Here is a 20,854-nt window from a genome sequence, read left to right on the forward strand (position 1 = left end):
ACCCCCTCCCTTGCCATGGATACACAGTGCTATCAATTTGTTTCCTCTTACCTCTCAATCTTGGTGTCTCCAGGGGATAGGGGAGGAAGGGGCAGAAAAGTCAAATACTTTCGCCAGAAGTATATGAAATAACAACGCAACTGCTAGGTAGATTAAAAGAAACACTTGTGAGATACTGCCTGGTTTCTTGAAGTGGAGGGGACCAATAGTTAAGGCTGCAGAGCTGAGAAGTGTACCATTGCCAGCCACCTTACCAGTCAGCCTGTGATTGATTCTGGCTTAGCAAGGAGGAACAACGTAAAAATAGCCATCCTGGACTAGCCCACGGATCCACCTGACTCAGCCTCCCACCTCTGGCAATGGCCAGCAGTTGAGCAGCATGACGGCGATACTCTGCTGTTCCTGTTTCCACAAGAAGTTAGTGCTCAACTTCAGAGCTATGTAGTCTATTTTTCCTACAGAAGGAAAAAAAGCCATCCACGAGAATCATAAAATTTCTCCAACTGCCTTCTGATCTTGAGTCACAGAGTTGTACATGGCAAAAATTCACAAAGTTTAATTATACACTGGATAAAAATAAACAAGCCCATCTGTATGTTCTTCTTGAATCTACTACAATTTGATAACCCATACAGAAACCCCTCCACATTTTTGATCAACTTTGTTGCCATTTTAATATCTTTTTATATATATTTTATAGGTTACTCCTGCAAAAGAGATCAAAGCCACATCAAATCAATGTAACCCTAAGAATTTTCTAGCACAGCAAAAGCAGCTGAACTTACTGACAAAAACCTAAGAACAACAAGCCTTTGTGCAGATAAGTACACAAGCCGAAAAGAGACACGGACAGATGGGCCAGATGACTGTGCAGGCATCATAGCAAAGCATATAAACCACTGAAAGAAAAGGATATCTGTACCCGGCAACTTCAGATTTTTTAAAATCTATGATGCATCTATTTTGGAGGGAAGGAAAAAAATGCACCAGTACATGCAGCAACCAACAACAGTGACTTCCAGTAAGCAGTTATTTATAGTGTCACCTTAACAAACCAAGAAGTCTTTCTTATGGAACACCCTGCAAGAATGCTACACTTCCAATTATCCTATTGTTAAGAGATATTAGTTATTGAGCTTTGACCTGGTTTGGGCTAAACCAGAACTAATTCTGGTTTAGTGCTTTAACTTTTCACTTAAGTCTCCTCTAACTAACAGCACTTTCTGGAACAGCAGCATGTTTTTCCGGACAGTGACTGCTTCTAGCCATGATAAGGCCTGATGTTTATAGTTTGTACCAAGGAACGGGATGCAGAGAGGCCCTTGCTTATACTTGTTCTTATAGCGACCAAGGTCACTACTAAATCTTGGACTCCGTGTTGGGGTGCTGGGAGTGAAAAGGGTCGCAAGCACAAAAAAGGTCGCACCTGCAGGGAGGAGCGAACTGGACAGGTGACCCAAACCTGACCAACAGAGTATTCCATCCCATAGACGTCATGTTCCGTGTAAAGCTGAGAGATCACGAGGGTCTCTCTCTCTTCTTTGATGGCCGACATCTGAGGAGGACTCTGTCTGTTTTTCTGTCGTCAATCCCGATCCGTGGGTCCCTGAATCCAGTGCCTGAGTCCAGCTCCTGCATCCCGTCCCTGCCTGCTGCAGTGTCCAGCCTGGGACTGCCCCAGTGCCAGCCCTGCAGTGTCAGTGGTGACATATCGACAGCAGGGTGGGGGGAGTTGGGTTTGGTATTGGGTTTGTATCTATTTCTATATATATATTTCATTATTTTCTTATTATCTTTTCTTTTATTGCTATTATTTCATTAAAGCTGCTTTAGTTTTCTTTTCCAAACCGTAAAGTCTCTCTCCCTTGTTCTCTCTGCCTTTCCCTTTTGGGAGGGGAGAGGACTTAATAGAGAGTGTCTGTCATTCATTAGTGGCCAGCCCAGCCTCAACCCTTGACAAGCTTAAATAAGTAAGTTTTAAATAGAACAAATCACTTAAGAGTTTCAATGTTGTGTGATTTAGTATGCTGTTTGCTTAGCTCTACTGACTTGGCATGAGCAGTTAGATTTGCTGAGGCCTTAGGCTGCAAGCTGTAAACTTTTGCCTAGGCTGACTGGATGTGTACAGAACTTGGGTCCATTCAAGCAAGACAAGGCCCCCAGAGCCAGGCCAAACCCGAAGATAAGGAGGGTACCACCACCACCAGCAGCTGTGACTAGTCAAGATACCGGCCTGCCTGGAGACAGGGGAAAAGGAATCCAATGAGGAGTCAGAAGGTGTCAGAGGATCTGAGGCCAGAGTCACCACTGGACCAAAGGGCACACGAAGATCGCATGAAGGGCAGATGCACAGTCTGTAAGGGTGCAAGTGCCCAGGGGTTTCTTTGTTCAGGGTCCCTCTCCAGAGGCACCCAGCTCGAGCTGACCCTGCTGCTGTACCATTCTATTAAATTATTTATTTTTGTAAGATCTGATGCCTGAAACTGTGCTTCAGGAAACCTAGGGTTTGGACTGTGCTTCTTTAAAACTTATTAAACCTTAAATTGAAAAAAAAATTAAAATGTAATTACTTAGGTTAAAACTAAATGCCATGTTTTCAGTTATCTTGAAGTCTGATTTGTTCTGTCCCATTTAAATTATGGATCCAGATGTACTATAATTTCAGGAAGACCAATAAGCAGGAATACGAGTAGAAAAATGCCAAATGACAAAAATAATACATTTTGTCAATTCTGTACAAATTTACAGAAATTGGCACATCAGAACTCCAGCTAGTGTGACACTGGATCAGATCAGAGTAAGCCCCCAGAAGACCATCAATGAGAGAAACAGGTTTTAAAAAGGGACTGGGGGGAAGGGGAAAAGACAGAAAGAGCTCCAGTATTTTAACAGAATGTGTTTACATGCATCAGTATCTGATCAGCTGTTTAAACAAGACCAAGAACACACCTTTACATAAACAGAGATGGTTCATTCTGCTCCAAACACAGCATTTAAAGAATTATCTACCATTTTCTATCCACAATTACTTTTGTGGCTGCTCATCGTGCATGGTTTTCCCTAAGAAAAGTGCTCACTGTTTACATTATTGAGAATGGGCTCTAGCTTACAAAGTGCAATGATTTATTCAGCCTCTGACAGCCTTTGCCACATCTTCTGGCTGGGGACTGCTGTCTGAAGACAGCTTTAGGCAGCAGGCCAGTTTTTAAGGCAGGCCTGTAAGTTGAACATCAGGCATCAAGACAGTAACATGCAGGCATAAAAGATTAAGCCAATCCAAAGCCATCATAAGAAACTGCAACAACTTACAAACACCCAACTTGTAGGCACTGCTTTAAACTAGTGTTTGTAGGCATTGCTTTAAACTAGTGCTGGCTTGCAGAGGCCATTATAAAATGGTTTTAAGCACAGCAATTCATAAGTAGGAGTGCCAAAGTATTACAAACTTGAGTAGCATTTGCTACTATTTGGTGCTTTTGTGGGTGGCCTACAAGCAACAATAAAGCAAAATCGTTCAGTAGCCTGTGTTTGCAGAAGACCTACAGAGACAGACAAGCTGTTAGCTGGCCCCATTAGCCACCACTCCCTGGCCAGAACAGAATAAGCCATTAATTTTTCAGCACAAGATGGAGGTACAGTCTGATTACAAAACAAATGAAGTAGTCTAATCCTGAACTACTGCTTCATCCTTACATATTATTGGTGCAGTTACTTCTCAGAAAATTGCCTCTGGAGGCAGACTGAATCAGTGTTCTCTGTATTTCAATGCAACATAAAGAAAAAAAAAAAGAAAAAGACCTTAGTTCATTATGGTATCTTCATCTCTTTAATGGGAGGCTCCAACCAATCCAACAAAGCACTGAAGAGATTAACGTGACAGAAATAGCAAAATGATTCCTGCTGTAGTGGAGGCCATTGGATATCCATCCCCACTATCAGGTCATGGACAAGTCACAGGTACAAAGCACGTTTAAAGGAAACCACGCAATATTTAAGAGTTGATTTCATATGATAAATTTATAAGGCAAATACAAATATCCACAATAAGAGGCAAATTATATAGGGCCAGATCCACTACTGTACTGATTGTATACAATTCTAAATGACAGGACTCAATACCTACACCACAATAAGTTCCTTAGAAATCACTCTTAACTGTCTTTTTTGTTAACGCTCCGGGTATTTCTACCTGAGCAGAACAAGAAACTATTAAATACCACTATTTGTTACCTCACATGTTGCATTAGTATCCCAACACCCACTGAAGGGATTTAGTGTGACATAGGGTCCAAGTACTTTTTAACCAATGAAGACACGCACTGTGTCCATTGTTGACCGATCGGGAGTATACCTTGAAGCCCTATTTTTCCACTGTATTTTTTTGTTTCTCTTTTTCCTGACGGCTGAAACAGAAGCTGCCCGTCTCCTCATTTTTCTCATTCGGGCGCTGTAAGACAGCGCGGGCCGCGAAGGGCGGGAGGAGGCCGCAGTGCCCCTCCGGCAGCGCCCCGCAGCTCAGCGGGCAAGGCGCGCTGCTAAGACGACACACGGCTGTTAAAGCGCCGTTTAGACCCCCCGGCGAGGCTCTGCCCTCACGCCGGCCGGCAGCGGCAGGAATAAAGCCGGCGCTGCTGCGGGTTTCTCCCACCTCCCGCTGCAGCCCCGCGGGCAACCGACGCCGGGAGCCGAGGACCCGGTGCGATCGAGGCGCCCCCCGCCCCCCCCCCCCCCGGCCTCTGCCCGCCGGGCCCAGACCCGGACCGCGGCGAGGGGAAGCGGCAACACGGCTGAGCGCGGCCACGCCCGCCCTGCCCGAGCGCGCCGTTTACCGACCGGGCCAACCTCTCGGATAACGCTTCCACGGCAGAGTGCCGACACCCATGCGTGGGCACCTTTCGGCCTCGCTACGGGAGCGCACACGCCGCGCGCCCCAAAAACCCCCACGGCCCTGGCCACCGCCGCCCGCCCCTCACACCCACCGCCCCTTCGCCGGGAGCCTCTGCCTCCCGCCCCCTCACGGCTTCCCGACCCGGGGGCTGGTGAGCACCTTGCAGCCCTTCGCCGGGAAGGCGGCGGCACCCGACCCCACAAGTAACACCACCGTACCTGTCCGAGGCTGGGCTCCTCCGGGAAGCGAGCGCCGCCTTCTCCCGGCGGGCAGCCGAGGAACAGGGGCAGCGGAGCAGCCGCTTCAGGGATGCCACCCTGCCCGCGGGGGCCGGGCTGCTCGGGCGCCCCCCCGCCCCGCTCCCTCGGAGCCGCCCTCTCCTCCGCCCCGTCGCCGCTGCGTGGGGCTGGGCCGGGAGGAGACGGCCACCCCTTCGGGCACCTCCTCCGGGCCGCTCGGCGGAGGAGGCCGCGGCCTGGGCAGGGGCCGGGGGAGCTGGCGTGGCGGGAAATGGCGGCCGGGCCGGGCTGAGCCGAGCTGAGGGGGGACGGAGAGCCGCGCCATGAGGCTGCTGCGCGCCCTCCTGCGCGGCGCCTCCCCGGGCAGCATCCCGCAGCAGGTGGACTTCTACTCGCGCTTCTCCCCCTCGCCGCTCTCCATGAAGCAGTTCCTGGACTTCGGTGAGTCCCCGCCGGGCTGCCCCCTGTCCCACCGCCCCCGCCTCTCCGCCACGCTGCCCGCAGGTGCCTGTGAGGAGCGGGGCGGCTCCGGCGCGGCCACGAGCGCCCCACCGCCCCCGCGTTAGCGCTGCCGCCTATCCCCTGCTGCTGCTTATCTCTTCTTAATACTGCCGTTTTTGGCACAAAAAGGCTCTGCTTCCGGGAGAAGGGAGCCCAGTTGGCTCCTTCCCCGGAGACTGGAATTGTGGCAAGGTTAAGATTCAGCTGGAAACTCCAGTTTTTGGCATCGCAAAAGTAATTTGTTTTTTTTCTGCAGAACCTGCAGTGTTGGGGAGAGGGTGGGGACAGGTATGGCATCTGGTACTGTTAGAGCAGTGGCTCAGAAAGGTGAGATTAGTTAAGCCTTTTGCAAGCTAGCAGCGTGCAACCTTTTAATGTATAGCAAACGCAAGAAACGTTTAACCTCAGCTGACGCCGAGGAGCTGAAACAGTTACCGCTTCTCTTCGGTCACGTGTCTGTGCCCTACACAAACACCGTACCTGAATGTTGTTTTAGAAGACGGGAGCGGGATGCAAAAACCAGGAGCCATCCTGGAGGACTGAGGATCTAGCCTTGAAAATGAGTAAATGGGTAATGGGATACTCAGACGCTGCACTGAAACCTCTCTAATGCTCCCATGTTTGACTGACTGCTTGGAAACAAAAGGGATCACAGGAATTGCTCTGTTCTGCTTCAAAGCAAAGACTGCACAGAGAAAGGTCTTGTAAGTCACACCGAGAAACCTTTTCAAAGCCTGGGGATGGAGCCATACTATAATACATTCTGTTTCTGTACCCAAGGCACTCTCATGTGCATAAATGTTTACATAAATGTGGTGTATAAACATTTAACTAGTTAATAGTTGTATTGCTTTTTATGGTTTTGTAAGTAAAAGGTAACTGAGAACTAATCCTAGAACCCCAGACTTTGTGTACGTAGGAAGACTTACAAAGAAAAGTTTTTCTTAACTATCTGCTGTCACTTCATCCATCTATTCAATGTTGCATGCATTGCAACAAAATGTATCCAATATTTAAAACTCCAGATTTGCACAGGAACCCCACCATATCTTCTGTTGCTACTGTACTTTTAAGCAATTCAGAGTTTGCTTTCACCTGTATTATTTTATCACTAAATACTAATAAAATAATGCTTACCTTAAAATCAGTGTTTATTTTCAAGGCACAGTATTTCCTCATGTCAAAAGCTAGGCTACTTTTTTGCTGTTAGTACCTGAACACAAGTGCAAGGTCCTCCAAGTGCAAGGTCCTGCACCTGGGTCGAGGCAATCCCCGGTATCAATACAGGCTGGGGGATAAAGGACTTGGGGGGTGCTGGTGGACAAAAAGCTGGACATGACCCAGCAATGTGCACTTAGAGCCCAAAAGGACAACCATATTCTGGGCTGCATCAAAAGCAGCGTAGCCAGCAGGTCGAGGGAGGTGATTCTTCCCCTCTGCTCTGGTGAGACCCCACTTGCAGTACTGTGTTCAGCTCTGGAATCCTCAGCACAAGAAAGACATGGACCTGCTGGGCGAGTCCAGAGGAGGCCACAAAGATGCTCAGGGGGCTGGAGCACCTCGCCTGTGAGGACAGGCTGAGACAGTTGGGGTTGTTCAGCCTGGAGAAGAGAAGGCTCCGGGAAAACCTTATAGTGGCATTCCAGTACTTAAAGGGGGCCTACAGGAAAGGTGGGGGCAATCTTTTTAGCGGGGCTTGTTGCCATACAACAAGGAGTAATGGTTTTAAACTACAGGACGGTAGATTTAGACTAGATAAAAGGAAGATATTTTTTACAAGGAACGTGCTGAAACACTGGCACAGGCTGCCCAGAGAGGTGGTAGAAGCCCCATCTCTGGAAACATTCAAGGTTGGACGGGGCGCAGAGCAACCTGATCCAGCTAAAGGTGTCCCTGCTCACTGCAGGGGGTTGGACTAGATGGCCTTTAGAGGACCCTTCCAACCCAAACTTCTATGATTTTATGAACGTAAGGTAAAGATAACATTGAAAACTTTTAACTTTTTTTTTTCTCTCTTTTGCTTAAGGATTTAATAACATAGTAAAAACTAATAACAAAGGCAATAAAAGGGAGTAGAGTAAAACACTGAGACAGTATTTGTTTGTAAGACATTCTGTAGCCATTATAATCTGATGGTGTTTTCGCTGGGGATTTTTTGGCTCCTTTTGTTAGAGTGAGAGCAAAGAGGAAATCATAAAATCTGGTAATGCTAACTTTAAAAAAAAACAACAAAAAACCAAACCCAAAATGGTCTGCCTGCTTCTAGTTCCTCCAGGTTTCGATCTAGCAAGTGAAATATTCCATAAGCAAATTTAGGTCATATCTTGGATTATAAGCACACAGTATTTTCTGTAGGAATCTTATCCATTCTTTGCCCAAATAGACCATAGCTGCACAGGGAAACAAAGTCATTTACCCTTTCACTGAAGTCTTGCTTACCCTAAGCTGTCTTCCATATTTGACCCAGGATTGCAAAGATATGGCCTCCAGATACAGAACTCAGCTGTGGAGTGCCATTTGCTGAGTATATGAGGCATTTGAAGATTATCTTTACATTCTGATACCTTCAGTCTGACTTGTTAATAGAATTTTACCTGAGAAAAGAGAAAGGCCAGTAACAGCCATGCCTGAAATGCATGGGCAGAGGTCATGTATAGACAATGCATAATACTGGTGACTGTCACTGGGGAGGAATTTCTTGTAAGCTATTCACTTTTTTAAGTTAACTGTCATTCTGAGTCTGGATGCATTAAATTAAACCATTCCATTTCAATTTGGTGAAGATTTTTCCTGTTTAAGACACTCCCAGCTTCCTCTTTTTCCATGTCCTTTCCTTTAATCTTCTTCCCCAACTCCCCCTTGCCAAATACAAGGAGTGAACTGAGCTAATTTCTAGGAGTTACCTGTTATAAACCACCAAGCCTGAGGTATATGTACTTCGCTGCAACAGATTAACAAGTTAGTAAGTTCAGATGCTGTTTACAAGACACTCTTGAAATCTAGAAAGAAGTCTGGCAGAGAATAAAGTACAGCATTTCTTCCCCACTCCACACTGTCCTTGCTCACCTAGTAAAACAAGCATTGTGGGAATAAATTTAGGTCTTGCTCTTCATAACCACAGTTAATTGCCACCCACACAGATGACAATTGTCCTTACAAAAGGACAGGTCAGTTATCAACAGGTGCAGTAATTTAGCTTCTAGCTTTTAAAAAAATAAAAAATTTTAAAAGTAAATATATGGGAGAACTACGATCGTAATGACTAAGCACAGTAACTATCCTACTTTCATTTCTCACTCAGTATGCATGTGAATTCATTAATCTGTCTTCTGTTCCTGTAAGACAGTGAATTTAAACTACAACAGATCTAGCTGAAAATGAGCTAAATATTACAGAATTTATCTTCTGAAAGTATTCCAATCTGAGTTATGGTAGTTCAGTAAGATGAGTGATCAAGCAGGGCGTGTGGGACCATGATACTTTCTCAAGCATCCTGCCCATACATAGTTGTGCTGGTTTCATTTGCCTCTGACGTGCTCAGAATGACATACTGTTTGATCAGTGCTAGTTACAGTCAATGTTTGCTGCAAATGAAAGGAACAATTTATATGGATGGAAGGGATATTTAAAGTTGAATAATATGGGTCTGCAACTGTTGCACTAGTTAGTCTTTATATATTGAAGATTCTCGTTACTGCAACTGGGCTGGTAGTATTCAATATTCAAAAGTATTCAGTATGAGTTTACATTTTGAAATATAAATGGGCCACTGCCATGAAGGAAACATTGGCTTACCAGACTGGCCGAGTCAACTTTCAAACCAAACCACAGACCTCTTATGCAAGAAAGTAAAAGTCTGAGTAGTTCTCTGCCATAAGTACTCACTTTATTCTGATGTCATACATTTATTTTGGTCTTAGGATCTGAAAATGCTTGTGAAAAGACTTCATTTATGTTTCTGCGACAAGAGTTGCCTGTGAGATTGGCAAACATAATGAAGGAAATAAGCCTGCTTCCAGACAACCTCCTAAGAACACCTTCAGTTCAGCTGGTACAGAGCTGGTAAGAACAGCACCATTTCATACCTTTAAGGGCGAACTTCTGCATATACATAAGTTGGAGGAACTCATTCTCTTCTATAGAAAGAACATTTCACCTGATCATTACATGAACATCACTTATTTAGACTGAGTAAATATCCCAATGGGACATAAATCAGAAACTAAATTTACAGACTTGGAAAAAACCCTTTGGGAGCAATTAAAGAACCCACAAGGGAATTAAAAATCATTAATTATTGCAGAGAGTCATGTATAAGGATTCAGTAAAAACAAAAAAATCTATCAGAACAATGCTTAATAGGGGTCTTACCTAAAATGAAGACACTAGTTGAAGAAACCAACAGAAGCAGGCTAATGCTTGCAAAAGATAGTGGAAACCCTTTAAAAGACAGGTTATTGCAGATTGAGAGTAAAGGTGTAGAAAATATGAAGAAAGAGCAATAGGAAGCTCCCAAAGCCAAAATATGTAAGACAACAGAAAGAACAAGAGGCTATTAAAATAAAAAAAAGACATCCTTTGAAAAGTAAAATTTGCTTTCAAGTAAGGAGCTTAACACATAATTGTAAACGGAAAGCAAAGCAAAGAGATTGCTTGGCAGCTGCTAAAGGCACATGGCTATCTGGAAAGGCTTTTAAAGTTAAGAGATCAGAAAATCTGCCAGAGAGTAAGTGGGATTGATGAGATGACTGAATATAAAAAGAGCTATCAATGAAGATGAAGGCTCTTAATGAAACACAAATGCTTAAATTCTCGTGATACTAAATGACATTGATCAAATGTGAAATGAATTCCACTTGGACAAATGCGAAGTAGAGCACAGAGAGGAACCTCCTCTCCCTGTATGCTTGCTTGCTTACAATGGAAAAAGAAATTTTGATGCTACTGGGGATATTTTTCTGAATATGTCAGCTGATGGGCAAGATGACAAATAGTGTTAGGAACTAAGTAACAAATGGGAAGGAATATAATTGTACCACTGTGTTAGCCCATTATTCCTCTGAATTGCATGCAGTTTTAGTCACTCCATCCTGAACAGAAAAGACCAAGAGGGATAATCAGAGGGTTGGAACATTTTCTACGTGAGGAGAAATCAAATAGAATTCTTCAGCTTGGAAAATACACATCTGAGGAAAGAGATGGCAGAAATACTTAAACTATGAACAAGCTGGGAAGATTTTCTAATAACAGGAACTCGCTGGGGCTGCAAATAAGTGATCACCTACTGGGTTTAAAACAGAAGGAAGATCTTTTATGCATTCTAATTAAATTGTGGAATTCATTGCTCTGGAAATTTTGGAAGAGAACCTCATGAATAGATTCAAAAGGATCTAACAAAATTCACATTTTGTGATAGGGGGGATAGGTCAATGGGATATATAAAATACAGTGGTTTGGAAACAAGCAACCTTGGAAGACCGTAAATTGCTAACCAAAGGGATCTGGGAAGGCATATTAGAATTGGTCTTTGTCATGTTTCTTTCATTTACAGGTATGTCCAAAGTCTTCAGGAGATCCTTGACTTTAAGGACAAGAGCTCAGAAGATTCAGGGGCTATTCATAGGTAAGGATTTGCTGTCACATGTTATCATTATGTAGAAGGAGTGACAAGAAAATGATAGCTTCAGAAAAATTTCAGCTATCTCCAGTCTTTATGTAAGAATCGCAGTAATGTCACCCCCTGTCCCTAAAAGGAGGGTACATTAAAACATGAAACAAAGCACTCTTATGCCGTATCATTCTGGTCAGGGCTTTTTTTGTTACACTGAAGAAGCTATGAATACGTTAAACTTGACCAAATGTTTACCAATTCCTTACTTGTAATGTTGGAACTGATGTATGGAACTTTTCACCTGTAGAGTAGGCTTGGTCATCGCTGGCTGACCATAACTGCCACTTGACACACATGGGACGACCTGCATGAAAATGGCTGGCAGAGTTTTCTCTTCTTCTTGGCAGTAATCAAGATAATAAATAAATAATACTTTTATAAATAGTCGATAATGGTTGGTTACTGATTCTTTCAATGGGAGTCGCTTGAAATACACTGTAAAGACTGACCTGTCTTCTTACTGCCATAGGCAAACCTGTGATATTTCTATACATAACTGTCTTCACTTTTGTAGGCAGATACTCTGTTTGCCAGAGTATTAAATTAACTCGAAATACTAACAAAGTATTCATTTTAGTTTTACAGATACTGTGATAAAAATCCGGAATCGACACAATGATGTAATTCCTACGATGGCTCAAGGAGTAATAGAGTACAAGGAAAGCTTTGGCATTGATCCAGTGACCTCACAGAATGTGCAGTATTTTTTAGACCGTTTCTACATGAGTCGCATTTCAATTAGAATGCTCCTTAATCAACACTGTAAGTGCCACTGTTGAAAAGAGGGGAAATGGTACCTGTACTATGTCGGTATATTTTACTTTCATTTTTAAGTGCTTAATACATACTTAAATGCTTCTTAGGAGTACACTATTATTTGCCTTGCTATTTATAAACTTATTCTTAATACCATTCTTAAAAGATTTAATAGTAGGCTTTCAAGTATGGTGAAGAGTGGCATTATAGATTGCCTATACATTTCTATTTAGCAGAACTGAAGACACAAACTAAAATTATAAAATTGTATTGGGTATTAAATAATATGTTCTTTTTTGGCAGCTTTACTGTTTGGTGGGAAAATAAATCCAGCTCATCCAAAACACATTGGAAGCATTGATCCTAGCTGCAATGTTGTTGAAGTTATTAGAGGTAAATTCAGCAGATAAGAACAAGAATCCTGAAAACTTACATCAATGTCTATACTGAGAGGCCATACACATCTTCCTAGTCCTTTTCTACCTGTAGCAAAGTTTCATTTAAAGTGTAATACAGTTTTGTGACTTTTCCCTATAAACCCAGTTTTTGTGAGAAAATATAAAATCTCCCTGACAGTGCACAGTGTTTTTAACTTTTATTTTTCTTTTTGGCAAACCGTAAAGGAGAAAAAAAAAAGTGGAAGGGGAAATGTAACTTTCTGTATTTTTATTATAGATGGCTATGAAAGTGCCAAGAGACTTTGTGATTTATATTACATGAACTCTCCAGAACTCATCCTTGAAGAGTTGAATGGTAAGTGAATATGGGACAAGGCATTCTCTCGGGTGTAGTGATGCCTTGTTCTAAAGTAGCTGATGGTGAAATGTTCTCCTTCCACTTTTCCTATAGTTAATGTGTTCTCATATCTACTGTCACAGATAGTTTGGGTTTTGGATGTTTTTTTTTTTTTCAATCTGGCAGAAGGCTTTCGCTATTCCTTCCTTTAATTAGAAGACTGAATTAGTAGAAAAGTTTTTGACACTAATGCTGTTGATATAACAGATTTTAGCAACCTCCTTCCCTCCCTTTCTTTTATGTCTTCACCCTACACTGTCTGTTGCATCTCACCCTCTCTGCATTTCTTGTGACACTTTTAAGGTGTATACTAAACATTCCACTCTAATTTCTCTTGCTTATTCAGCTGATATGTTCTTGTAGTTGTAATTAGATACAGTACACTTAAATCATGGTAAAAAATATTTGAACCCATTGGCTGTGACTTGAAAAAACGGTGTACAACTGTGTTGCTGTGAACTCAGAGGTCAGCTATTGTCCTTATAGTCCTGCTGAATGCTAAAGAGCCTTTCTGACACTACTCAGTAGAGTACTTTCAAGATACTAAACACCAAGTTTGGACAGACCTACAAAAACAAGCAATCAAAATTGCTTCTACAGGTAATTGCAAAAGCCTGAGTGCAACCACAGTAATGGCCTACGAAGCTAAAGGCAAAGAAAGCATGGTCTTGACTACACATTCCAGATCTTTTCTTCCTACTGTACAAAACCTGCCATTCTGTATCTAGGTTAAAGGGTTTACCTTTTTCCATCTGTAGAGCATGGTGTTAAAAACATTTGTAGGAAACTATCAGTCATGCTAGCTAATTCTGTACTGAGGGTCATTTAATGGTGTATGTGTTACAGAAGCCAGAACAAATAGTTCAGTTTTTATAAAAGGAGTCACCTTTTGCTCAGTGAATTGTGAAGGTGAGTTAAATCTGATCCAGGGCAAATGCACATTCCTTGCCCACAGCTGAGAGTGGACACCATTATTTAAACCTTAGGCATGGGATCTGGGGGGTGGAGGCATGGAGGGAAGCAGTTAACTTGACACAACCCCCCCTTTATTTTTGCTGGGTACGTAATTTGTTCTAGATTTTTTGACATCACTAGTCTTCAACATTTATGTTTATAAAGCACTGGTCACTAATGCAGACTGGTGACAAGTAATTAATTAGTTAAACTGAAAGAAACTTAAGAGCCAGCAGAATTTTCTGAGCAACCTTTCCTTAATTTTTGATATGATGTTCCCATGATATATTTTCTAGAATTTATTCTTTAAAAAAAGTTTGAAAACTGTACCAATTTTATAGCCAGAATTGTCTATGTAACTTTTGTTAAGGTTTCTTGTTAGAAATCAGCTAGTATCTAAATGAATCCAAGAGTACGCTGTGCTGTAGTTACTATTTGGTGCATTATAGGATCATAAGATATTTCAGGTTGGGAGGGACCTCAGGAGGTTTCTAGCCCGACCTCCTGCTTGAAGCAGGGACAGCCACAAGGTCAGACTAGGTTGCTCAGGGCTTTATCGAGTTTGGTGTTACAAAATCCTCCAAGGATGACGACTACATAACATCTCTGGGCAACCTGCTTCGATGTTTAACTGTCATGGTGAAAAAGTTTTTCTCTATATCCAGTTGGAACCTCTGTTATTTCATCTTACACTCGCTGTTTCTTGTTCTCCCACTACCTGAATAGCCTGATTCTATCTTCATAATAACTTCTGCACAGGTGTCAGAAAACAACTATTATATCCCCTAATCAGTGATGCCACAGTGGGTTTTAAGATTAGTTTCTAAAGCAGCAACCACATATGAAAATCTTGAGTATGACTTTTGATTAATATAGAACTTTTCAAAAGACTTCTGTTCAAATTTTCCTTCTCTTCTAAACTCTCTCAACAATACAAATATACATTTTCAGTTACTGCATGAATGAATAAAAGATACCAAGTTTGCTATTTAATTTGACTCTCTTTTCTCCAGCTAAATCACCAGGACAGCCCATGCAAGTGGTGTATGTGCCATCACATCTCTACCACATGGTTTTCGAACTTTTCAAGGTCTGTGCACTTACCATTACACAATTCTTTTATACATCTTTGTTTAGTGAGATTGTATTTGTTTGGCTTTTTGAACCAATTCTAGATAGCAGTGTGTTTTTTGCAAGTGCAAACCTCTTGCTATTTGACTTCAGGAAGATACCTAAATTGTACTATTTAGACAAACAGTAACTGCACAGAAAATGAACAGCTTTGGAAGTGGCCTAGCCACTGAATATATCTGATACCTTCTGAGTAGACAGCTTTGTCAAAGATATCTTAAAATGTATAAAGACATTAATTAATAAAGCAAGTCAGAATAAGATACACAATTTTTGTGACATCTTCAAATCTGGTATAATGTGTAACAGGTGCTGTAGCATTTTCCTCAAGCAGTTCAGTCCTAGACTTTTCCTGATCTTTCTGTCATATTGCATTTACTATGCATTATAAAGAATTCTAAAACTAAAACTGTACATTACAATATTCAGATGTTTGTCTAAAAAACAATATTTGAAGTCTGTGCATTCTAGTAAGCTATATAAATACCGGTACTGGATAAACCAGAAATATTAAAAAAAAACTATTTAAAAACCATATACATTCGTCCTGATTCTGAAATGTAATAAAAATAACTCCTAAATTGATGTTTTAAGATAATACACAAAGTGGTAAGAACAGGATTTAAGTTGTACTTGAAAATTGCAGAATGCAATGAGAGCCACCATGGAACACAATGCTGATCGCTGCCTTTATCCTCCAGTTCATGTACACGTCACGTTGGGAAATGAGGACTTAACTGTGAAGGTACCTGCTTTCTTGATTATTTTCAAGGTTATTTTGATTAGTTTTTTTTTTCCCCAGTCATAGGCAGCATATTACTGACTTTAGCTGGTGATCTCCTTCCAGCAATAGATTGTATGTGATGTAGTATGTAAGTAACCAGACCATTACGGAATTTGACATACTGCATCAGCAGGAAGTTCACTAAGAGGCTGCACAGTCACACTCATGTCTTGCCTAGCTTAAAAGCACCATGACTAAAAATTAAGTAGCATCTTTATACAATTGTAGTATCAGCATTTTGTACGTGACAATGACAGAGCTATGCAGGTGTGAAACAACCAAAAAAAGAGAAATGAACATTGTATATTCCATGCAAATCAAACCTCCCTGAAGTACAGTTTGCAGAGTAATTTCTTTTTTTTCCTGTACAACATCCATGTTGGACTTCAAAGATGAACTGCAAGCACTGGCTTATTCATAGGTTTAACTAAACTGTAGTAGAACAACCCCTCTGACCTACTCCTTCAGTAATAGCTTTGAATAGATTGTATTTAACTGGTAGTATTCCTGAGGAATAAAAATACACAGAACCTGGCACTTGCTAAAAGGTACGCTGACTTCAGACAAAATCAAGTTACGAACAAGATAAATTGTGCATTGCTTTTAAATAGAATTTTCTTGCTTCCAAGAGATTATGAGTGCTTCTTTTGGTAACATTTTATTTAAATGGTTTAGATAAGGGATGAAAAGGAAGGATTCATCTCTCTCTGATCATTGCCATAGCTGAGAGATGAGAATTTAAGGAAACTCATAATTTAATAGGGACACCTTTATATTATGTTTTACCTGAACTTTCTCTGGATCATTGTTTGAGAGCAGCTGTCTTTTATAAAAATGCATTCAGGGACATAATGCTACATGTTCCTTCTTGTTCCAGATGACTGATCGTGGTGGAGGTGTTCCTATGAGGAAAATTGACAGACTATTCAACTACATGTATTCAACAGCACCACGTCCACGTGTTGAGACATCACGAGCTACACCTTTGGTACACAAATATTTTTACATCTTGTCATCTTGGATATGTTTAATTGTCACAAAAGAAACCATTTAGCCAAAGCTATGAAGTACTGATTTTATAGATACAAGTATCACCATTTAAATGTTACAGCTTAATTCAAATATTTTTCTGAAAATAACTAGAAAATTGCATAAAATCCTAAAATGCTACAAATTATTTAAACTTGTTCAAGATTCTGTTTTTCTCTACCAAATATAAAGAGCAGCTACCTCAAGCAGAACACTTAGCTATGCTGCTGTATGTACTGCAGTAAGGACAGGATTCCAAATTCTTGTCGTGGCCACTGAATGAAAGGAAAAATAATATAGCAATATTTTGGATCAAGTCCATAGTTTCATTTGTACTGTGTTGTACCATTGCCCAGCAAGGATGAAGGTATGCAGATGTGACAGGGCATATGAAGAATCTACTTTGGTCTCATATAAACTTAATAGATGCACAAGAAATAAAGCCTTAGCTCTCAGTAGGAAGCTCTGAACAGCTTTCTTGAATTTTCTCTCACATTGCATCATTCAAAATATGTTTTTTAATTTTAAATGTATGTAGTGTTCTGCATCTAGATGACTCTGCAACTCATTAAACACTAGATCTTTACAGAGAAGTGCTGTGTATTGTATGTTCATTGAGATTACCTTTAACATGTACTAGATAAAAAAACCCCTTGTACTTAACACTTCGGGGCTATGTCCTGCTACTGCAGACAGAGCTTGATAGAATTTTAGTATAAGCTATAAACTCATAGACGTTGCTTCTTGGACCTTTTTTATGTATACTGATGATGAAATGTATTTGACTGAAGTACTCCGTGTTCTCAAGATTAGCAGCTCCATGAGGCATAAGACAGACTCAGTACAGTCTTCTCTAATTGTGTCATGTCTTCTTGAAAAAGCTACCATAATACAAGTGCTAGCTAGCAGCCCTGTCTGACAAGGGAATAAAACAGTTTTCTCATAATCACAACCATCCATGCATTCTTCTATTTCTCGGGTGTATAATAATTCTGGGTGGCATAATAGTTAACATTTGAACTCCTTCTCTTACTGTCAAACATCATGCTTAGTTTGTCTACCTATTAAGCGAAAACAGAAAACACCACTGATGATGCAGTTAATGAAAACGTACTTTTTCTCCTGGTCAGGCTGGATTTGGTTATGGCTTACCCATATCACGACTGTATGCACAGTACTTCCAAGGAGACCTGAAACTCTATTCCTTAGAAGGCTATGGTACAGATGCAGTTATTTACATAAAGGTATGATGTAACACTTCACCATTTAAAATTTATCAGCAACTCTAATTAACTGCTAATTGAACTCCTTGTTCTGTTACTATAACTTTGACTAAAAAGAATCATCAGCTGTATCTTCTCTACTTACAGGCCTTATCAACAGAATCAATTGAAAGACTCCCTGTATATAACAAAGCAGCCTGGAAACATTATAAAGCAAACCACGAAGCAGATGATTGGTGTGTGCCAAGCAGTGAGCCAAAGGACATGACCACTTTTCGCAGTATATAGCTGTTTCCTCAACAGTTTGTAAGAAGTAGGTATGTCTGTAAAGGGAATTTAAAAGTCCTGATTTACAGCAAGATGCTGAGCAACATTTGATATGTGAAAGTAATTTTAAGTGGAGTAACAGAAGGTTTGATGTAATGACTCTTTTTTGGAATTTAAAACAAACAAACAAAACCCAAGACAAAACCCAAGAAAACCCCCAAACCTGTACATACTTTTAAATTTTAAGTGAGAAGGTCACACTTAATTTGTTCCACCTTCTATTTATGACTGCTTGCAGTAGCTAAGTCAAGGGAGCAGTGATTTCAGGTTTTATAGAGACCAATGCAATCTATATCACATCTGGTGAGAAATGTATTAATTCATACAATTACAAAATTGTTTTAAAAGAAGATCTATTGAAAAAGCTCACCAGAGCATTTTTCCATTATACAATATTGTAGATAATTAATAAATCACATAAGAAACACTGAGGAGCTCATTGCTATACCTTTGCCATACAGGTGCACTTTCTACTATCTTAAGCATGCTGAAGCCTAATTTTGCAAAGTTAGATATGTTGCCTACACACCTTGTCTACATCAAGGTTTTTACAGCTGTAGAAATCACTCTTAGGTCTGTAGGTATTTAAAAAAAAAAAAAAAAAATCACTTCTAGCTGCTACCACTGGTATAATGTATCTCAGGTATGTGGTATCAGTCATGTTTCTTTGGTTGTAATGTGAATATTTAATACATGTGAAAAACTTACTTTGCCACGATCATTGTGAATTAGCAAATGGTGTTGGCTTGTGTGCAGTAAAGATATGCTGTCTTGCATTCGCTTACATTTCTGTAAGGTAATACCAAAATGCAGTATCAATGTTCTATCCCTAGTAAGATCTTAGACTCGGGTATGTCATGTTACAGCTGTAAATGGAAACTATTTTAATAAACAGATTTTTAAAATTTGCCCTTAATAGGGCATCTCTATTACTTTTAAAATAGAAACTACCTTCTCAGGAAAAATGGAATTAAGTTTTTGAAAATACCATTGTATTTGTGATGTGCTTCTGGCCTCATTTATGTAGTAACTGGCAGTCACACTGTAACATAAATAAGGTAAGCAGAATGTGTTTATCTGTCAAAGGCAAACTGCCAAACGTACTGGGAAAGATAGGGAGGGGAAATGAGTATTACATTTCAGGTACAAAGTCCTTTTAATAAAGAAATCAACTTCTTTTAATGCCTATTGTGCCAGCTTTGTTCAAATCGTACACATATATGTCGCACCTCGATCCCTGTCACTCCTGAACATTTTAGGAGTGATGTAGTTAAAGACGCTTCAGAACTAAGCCTTTTTCGCAGTTAATTCATTGCATGCAGGTCTCTGACTTTTGTTCCTCAGCAGGCATGCATAATCCCTGTCAGAAAGAATAAATGTAAATTTTGCTAGTTTACTAGCTCTGCACAAAGCAGAAGGCGAGATACCACAAGTGGTGGGATAGCTGGTAGGTTAGAAATTGGAGTCATGCTATTCTAGGTGTAGCTGAGCCAGATTAAAGATTATTACCTGCTACCTCCCTAGCCCAGTTCTGCAAAACATTAATGTTGTTCTATACCCGGGTCAAGCTAGTGTAACAGGAATGATTTACAGAACAGGCTGTATACACGCTTAAACTGACACTTTGAGTGAGGATTATTCTAGGTTACTTGCCACCGGAACAGTACAGTTACCTGCTCCACTCAAGCTTGTGGGCACTGTGAGAGGTCCCTATTTTTCTTCTTTACAAGGATGTGAGGTGGTGACTGGCGTACCTTTCAATCTGCGTGGCTGCAACTGGAGAGAATTTATAGCTGTTCTCTTCTTTAACCCTGCAAAAGGATGTAGGCAAGAAATTCCATGTTTTAAAATGGGGCCTGTCAAAAGTTAGAGGGAATGCTTGCAGCTATTGATTTTGCTAAACTAAAGCTGAAGGTTACAGCAAGGGAGTTTAAAAAAATCAGCTCTGTAGCTGGACATTCTAGCATTTACCCTAAGTTTTAAATGTTTAACTTAATGAACTGATTTTAGTAATACCCAAGAACTACAAGAGATGTTTCCAAAGATAACCTAACAGTTTGCTTTCTAGAAATTCTATTAAAGTATTTCATATGGTATTATTGAAATAAGAACCTCTTTCACACTCTCTGCTAGCTACTGATTGAATTTTGATTATTGCTGTGTAATTATATTTGTATCTATCTCCTCACCCGCCACCCCGAGTAACTGTGGTGAAAACACAAATGTTGTAATATTTTGGTTTACAATGTTAAACCCGACTTAGTGGTTTGATCTTTGAATAGAAGTTCAGAAGATAATTTGTGTTTAATATTTTCACTACTGTACTGAAGTCATTGTTAGCACACTGGTTAAGTTGAAATGGATCACTGTAGAAAATCAGTATACTAGCTCAGCTATCAAAATGCTGAGATTAATAGTTTTGTATGCAAATGAGCTCAGTCTTGCACTGTAAAATTAATCTTTGTGTTACCTTAATTTTTTTGAAAGAATCACTACATTTATTGATTAAAACTATTAAACTATTGATTAAACTATTAAAACTATTTTAAAAATTAA

The 20,854-nt window shown here is 40.6% G+C and overlaps 1 protein-coding gene across 1 annotated transcript; it reads left to right on the forward strand.

The window, feature by feature from the left end:
- The first annotated feature begins 5,450 nt into the window (after window positions 1–5,450).
- On the forward strand, window positions 5,451–20,854 carry PDK1 (pyruvate dehydrogenase kinase 1). Its single transcript, XM_009954558.2, has 11 exons — window positions 5,451–5,568; window positions 9,549–9,690; window positions 11,180–11,251; window positions 11,877–12,061; window positions 12,359–12,448; window positions 12,731–12,808; window positions 14,818–14,894; window positions 15,582–15,680; window positions 16,597–16,707; window positions 17,879–17,992; window positions 18,119–20,854. The coding sequence occupies exons 1-11, from the start codon at window positions 5,451–5,453 to the stop codon at window positions 18,257–18,259; spliced, it is 1,227 nt and encodes a 408-aa protein (XP_009952860.2). The 3' UTR covers window positions 18,260–20,854.

Source organism: Leptosomus discolor, chromosome 5 (assembly GCF_034619465.1).
Source record: "Leptosomus discolor isolate bLepDis1 chromosome 5, bLepDis1.hap2, whole genome shotgun sequence".
Taxonomy (NCBI): Eukaryota; Metazoa; Chordata; class Aves; order Leptosomiformes; family Leptosomidae; genus Leptosomus; species Leptosomus discolor.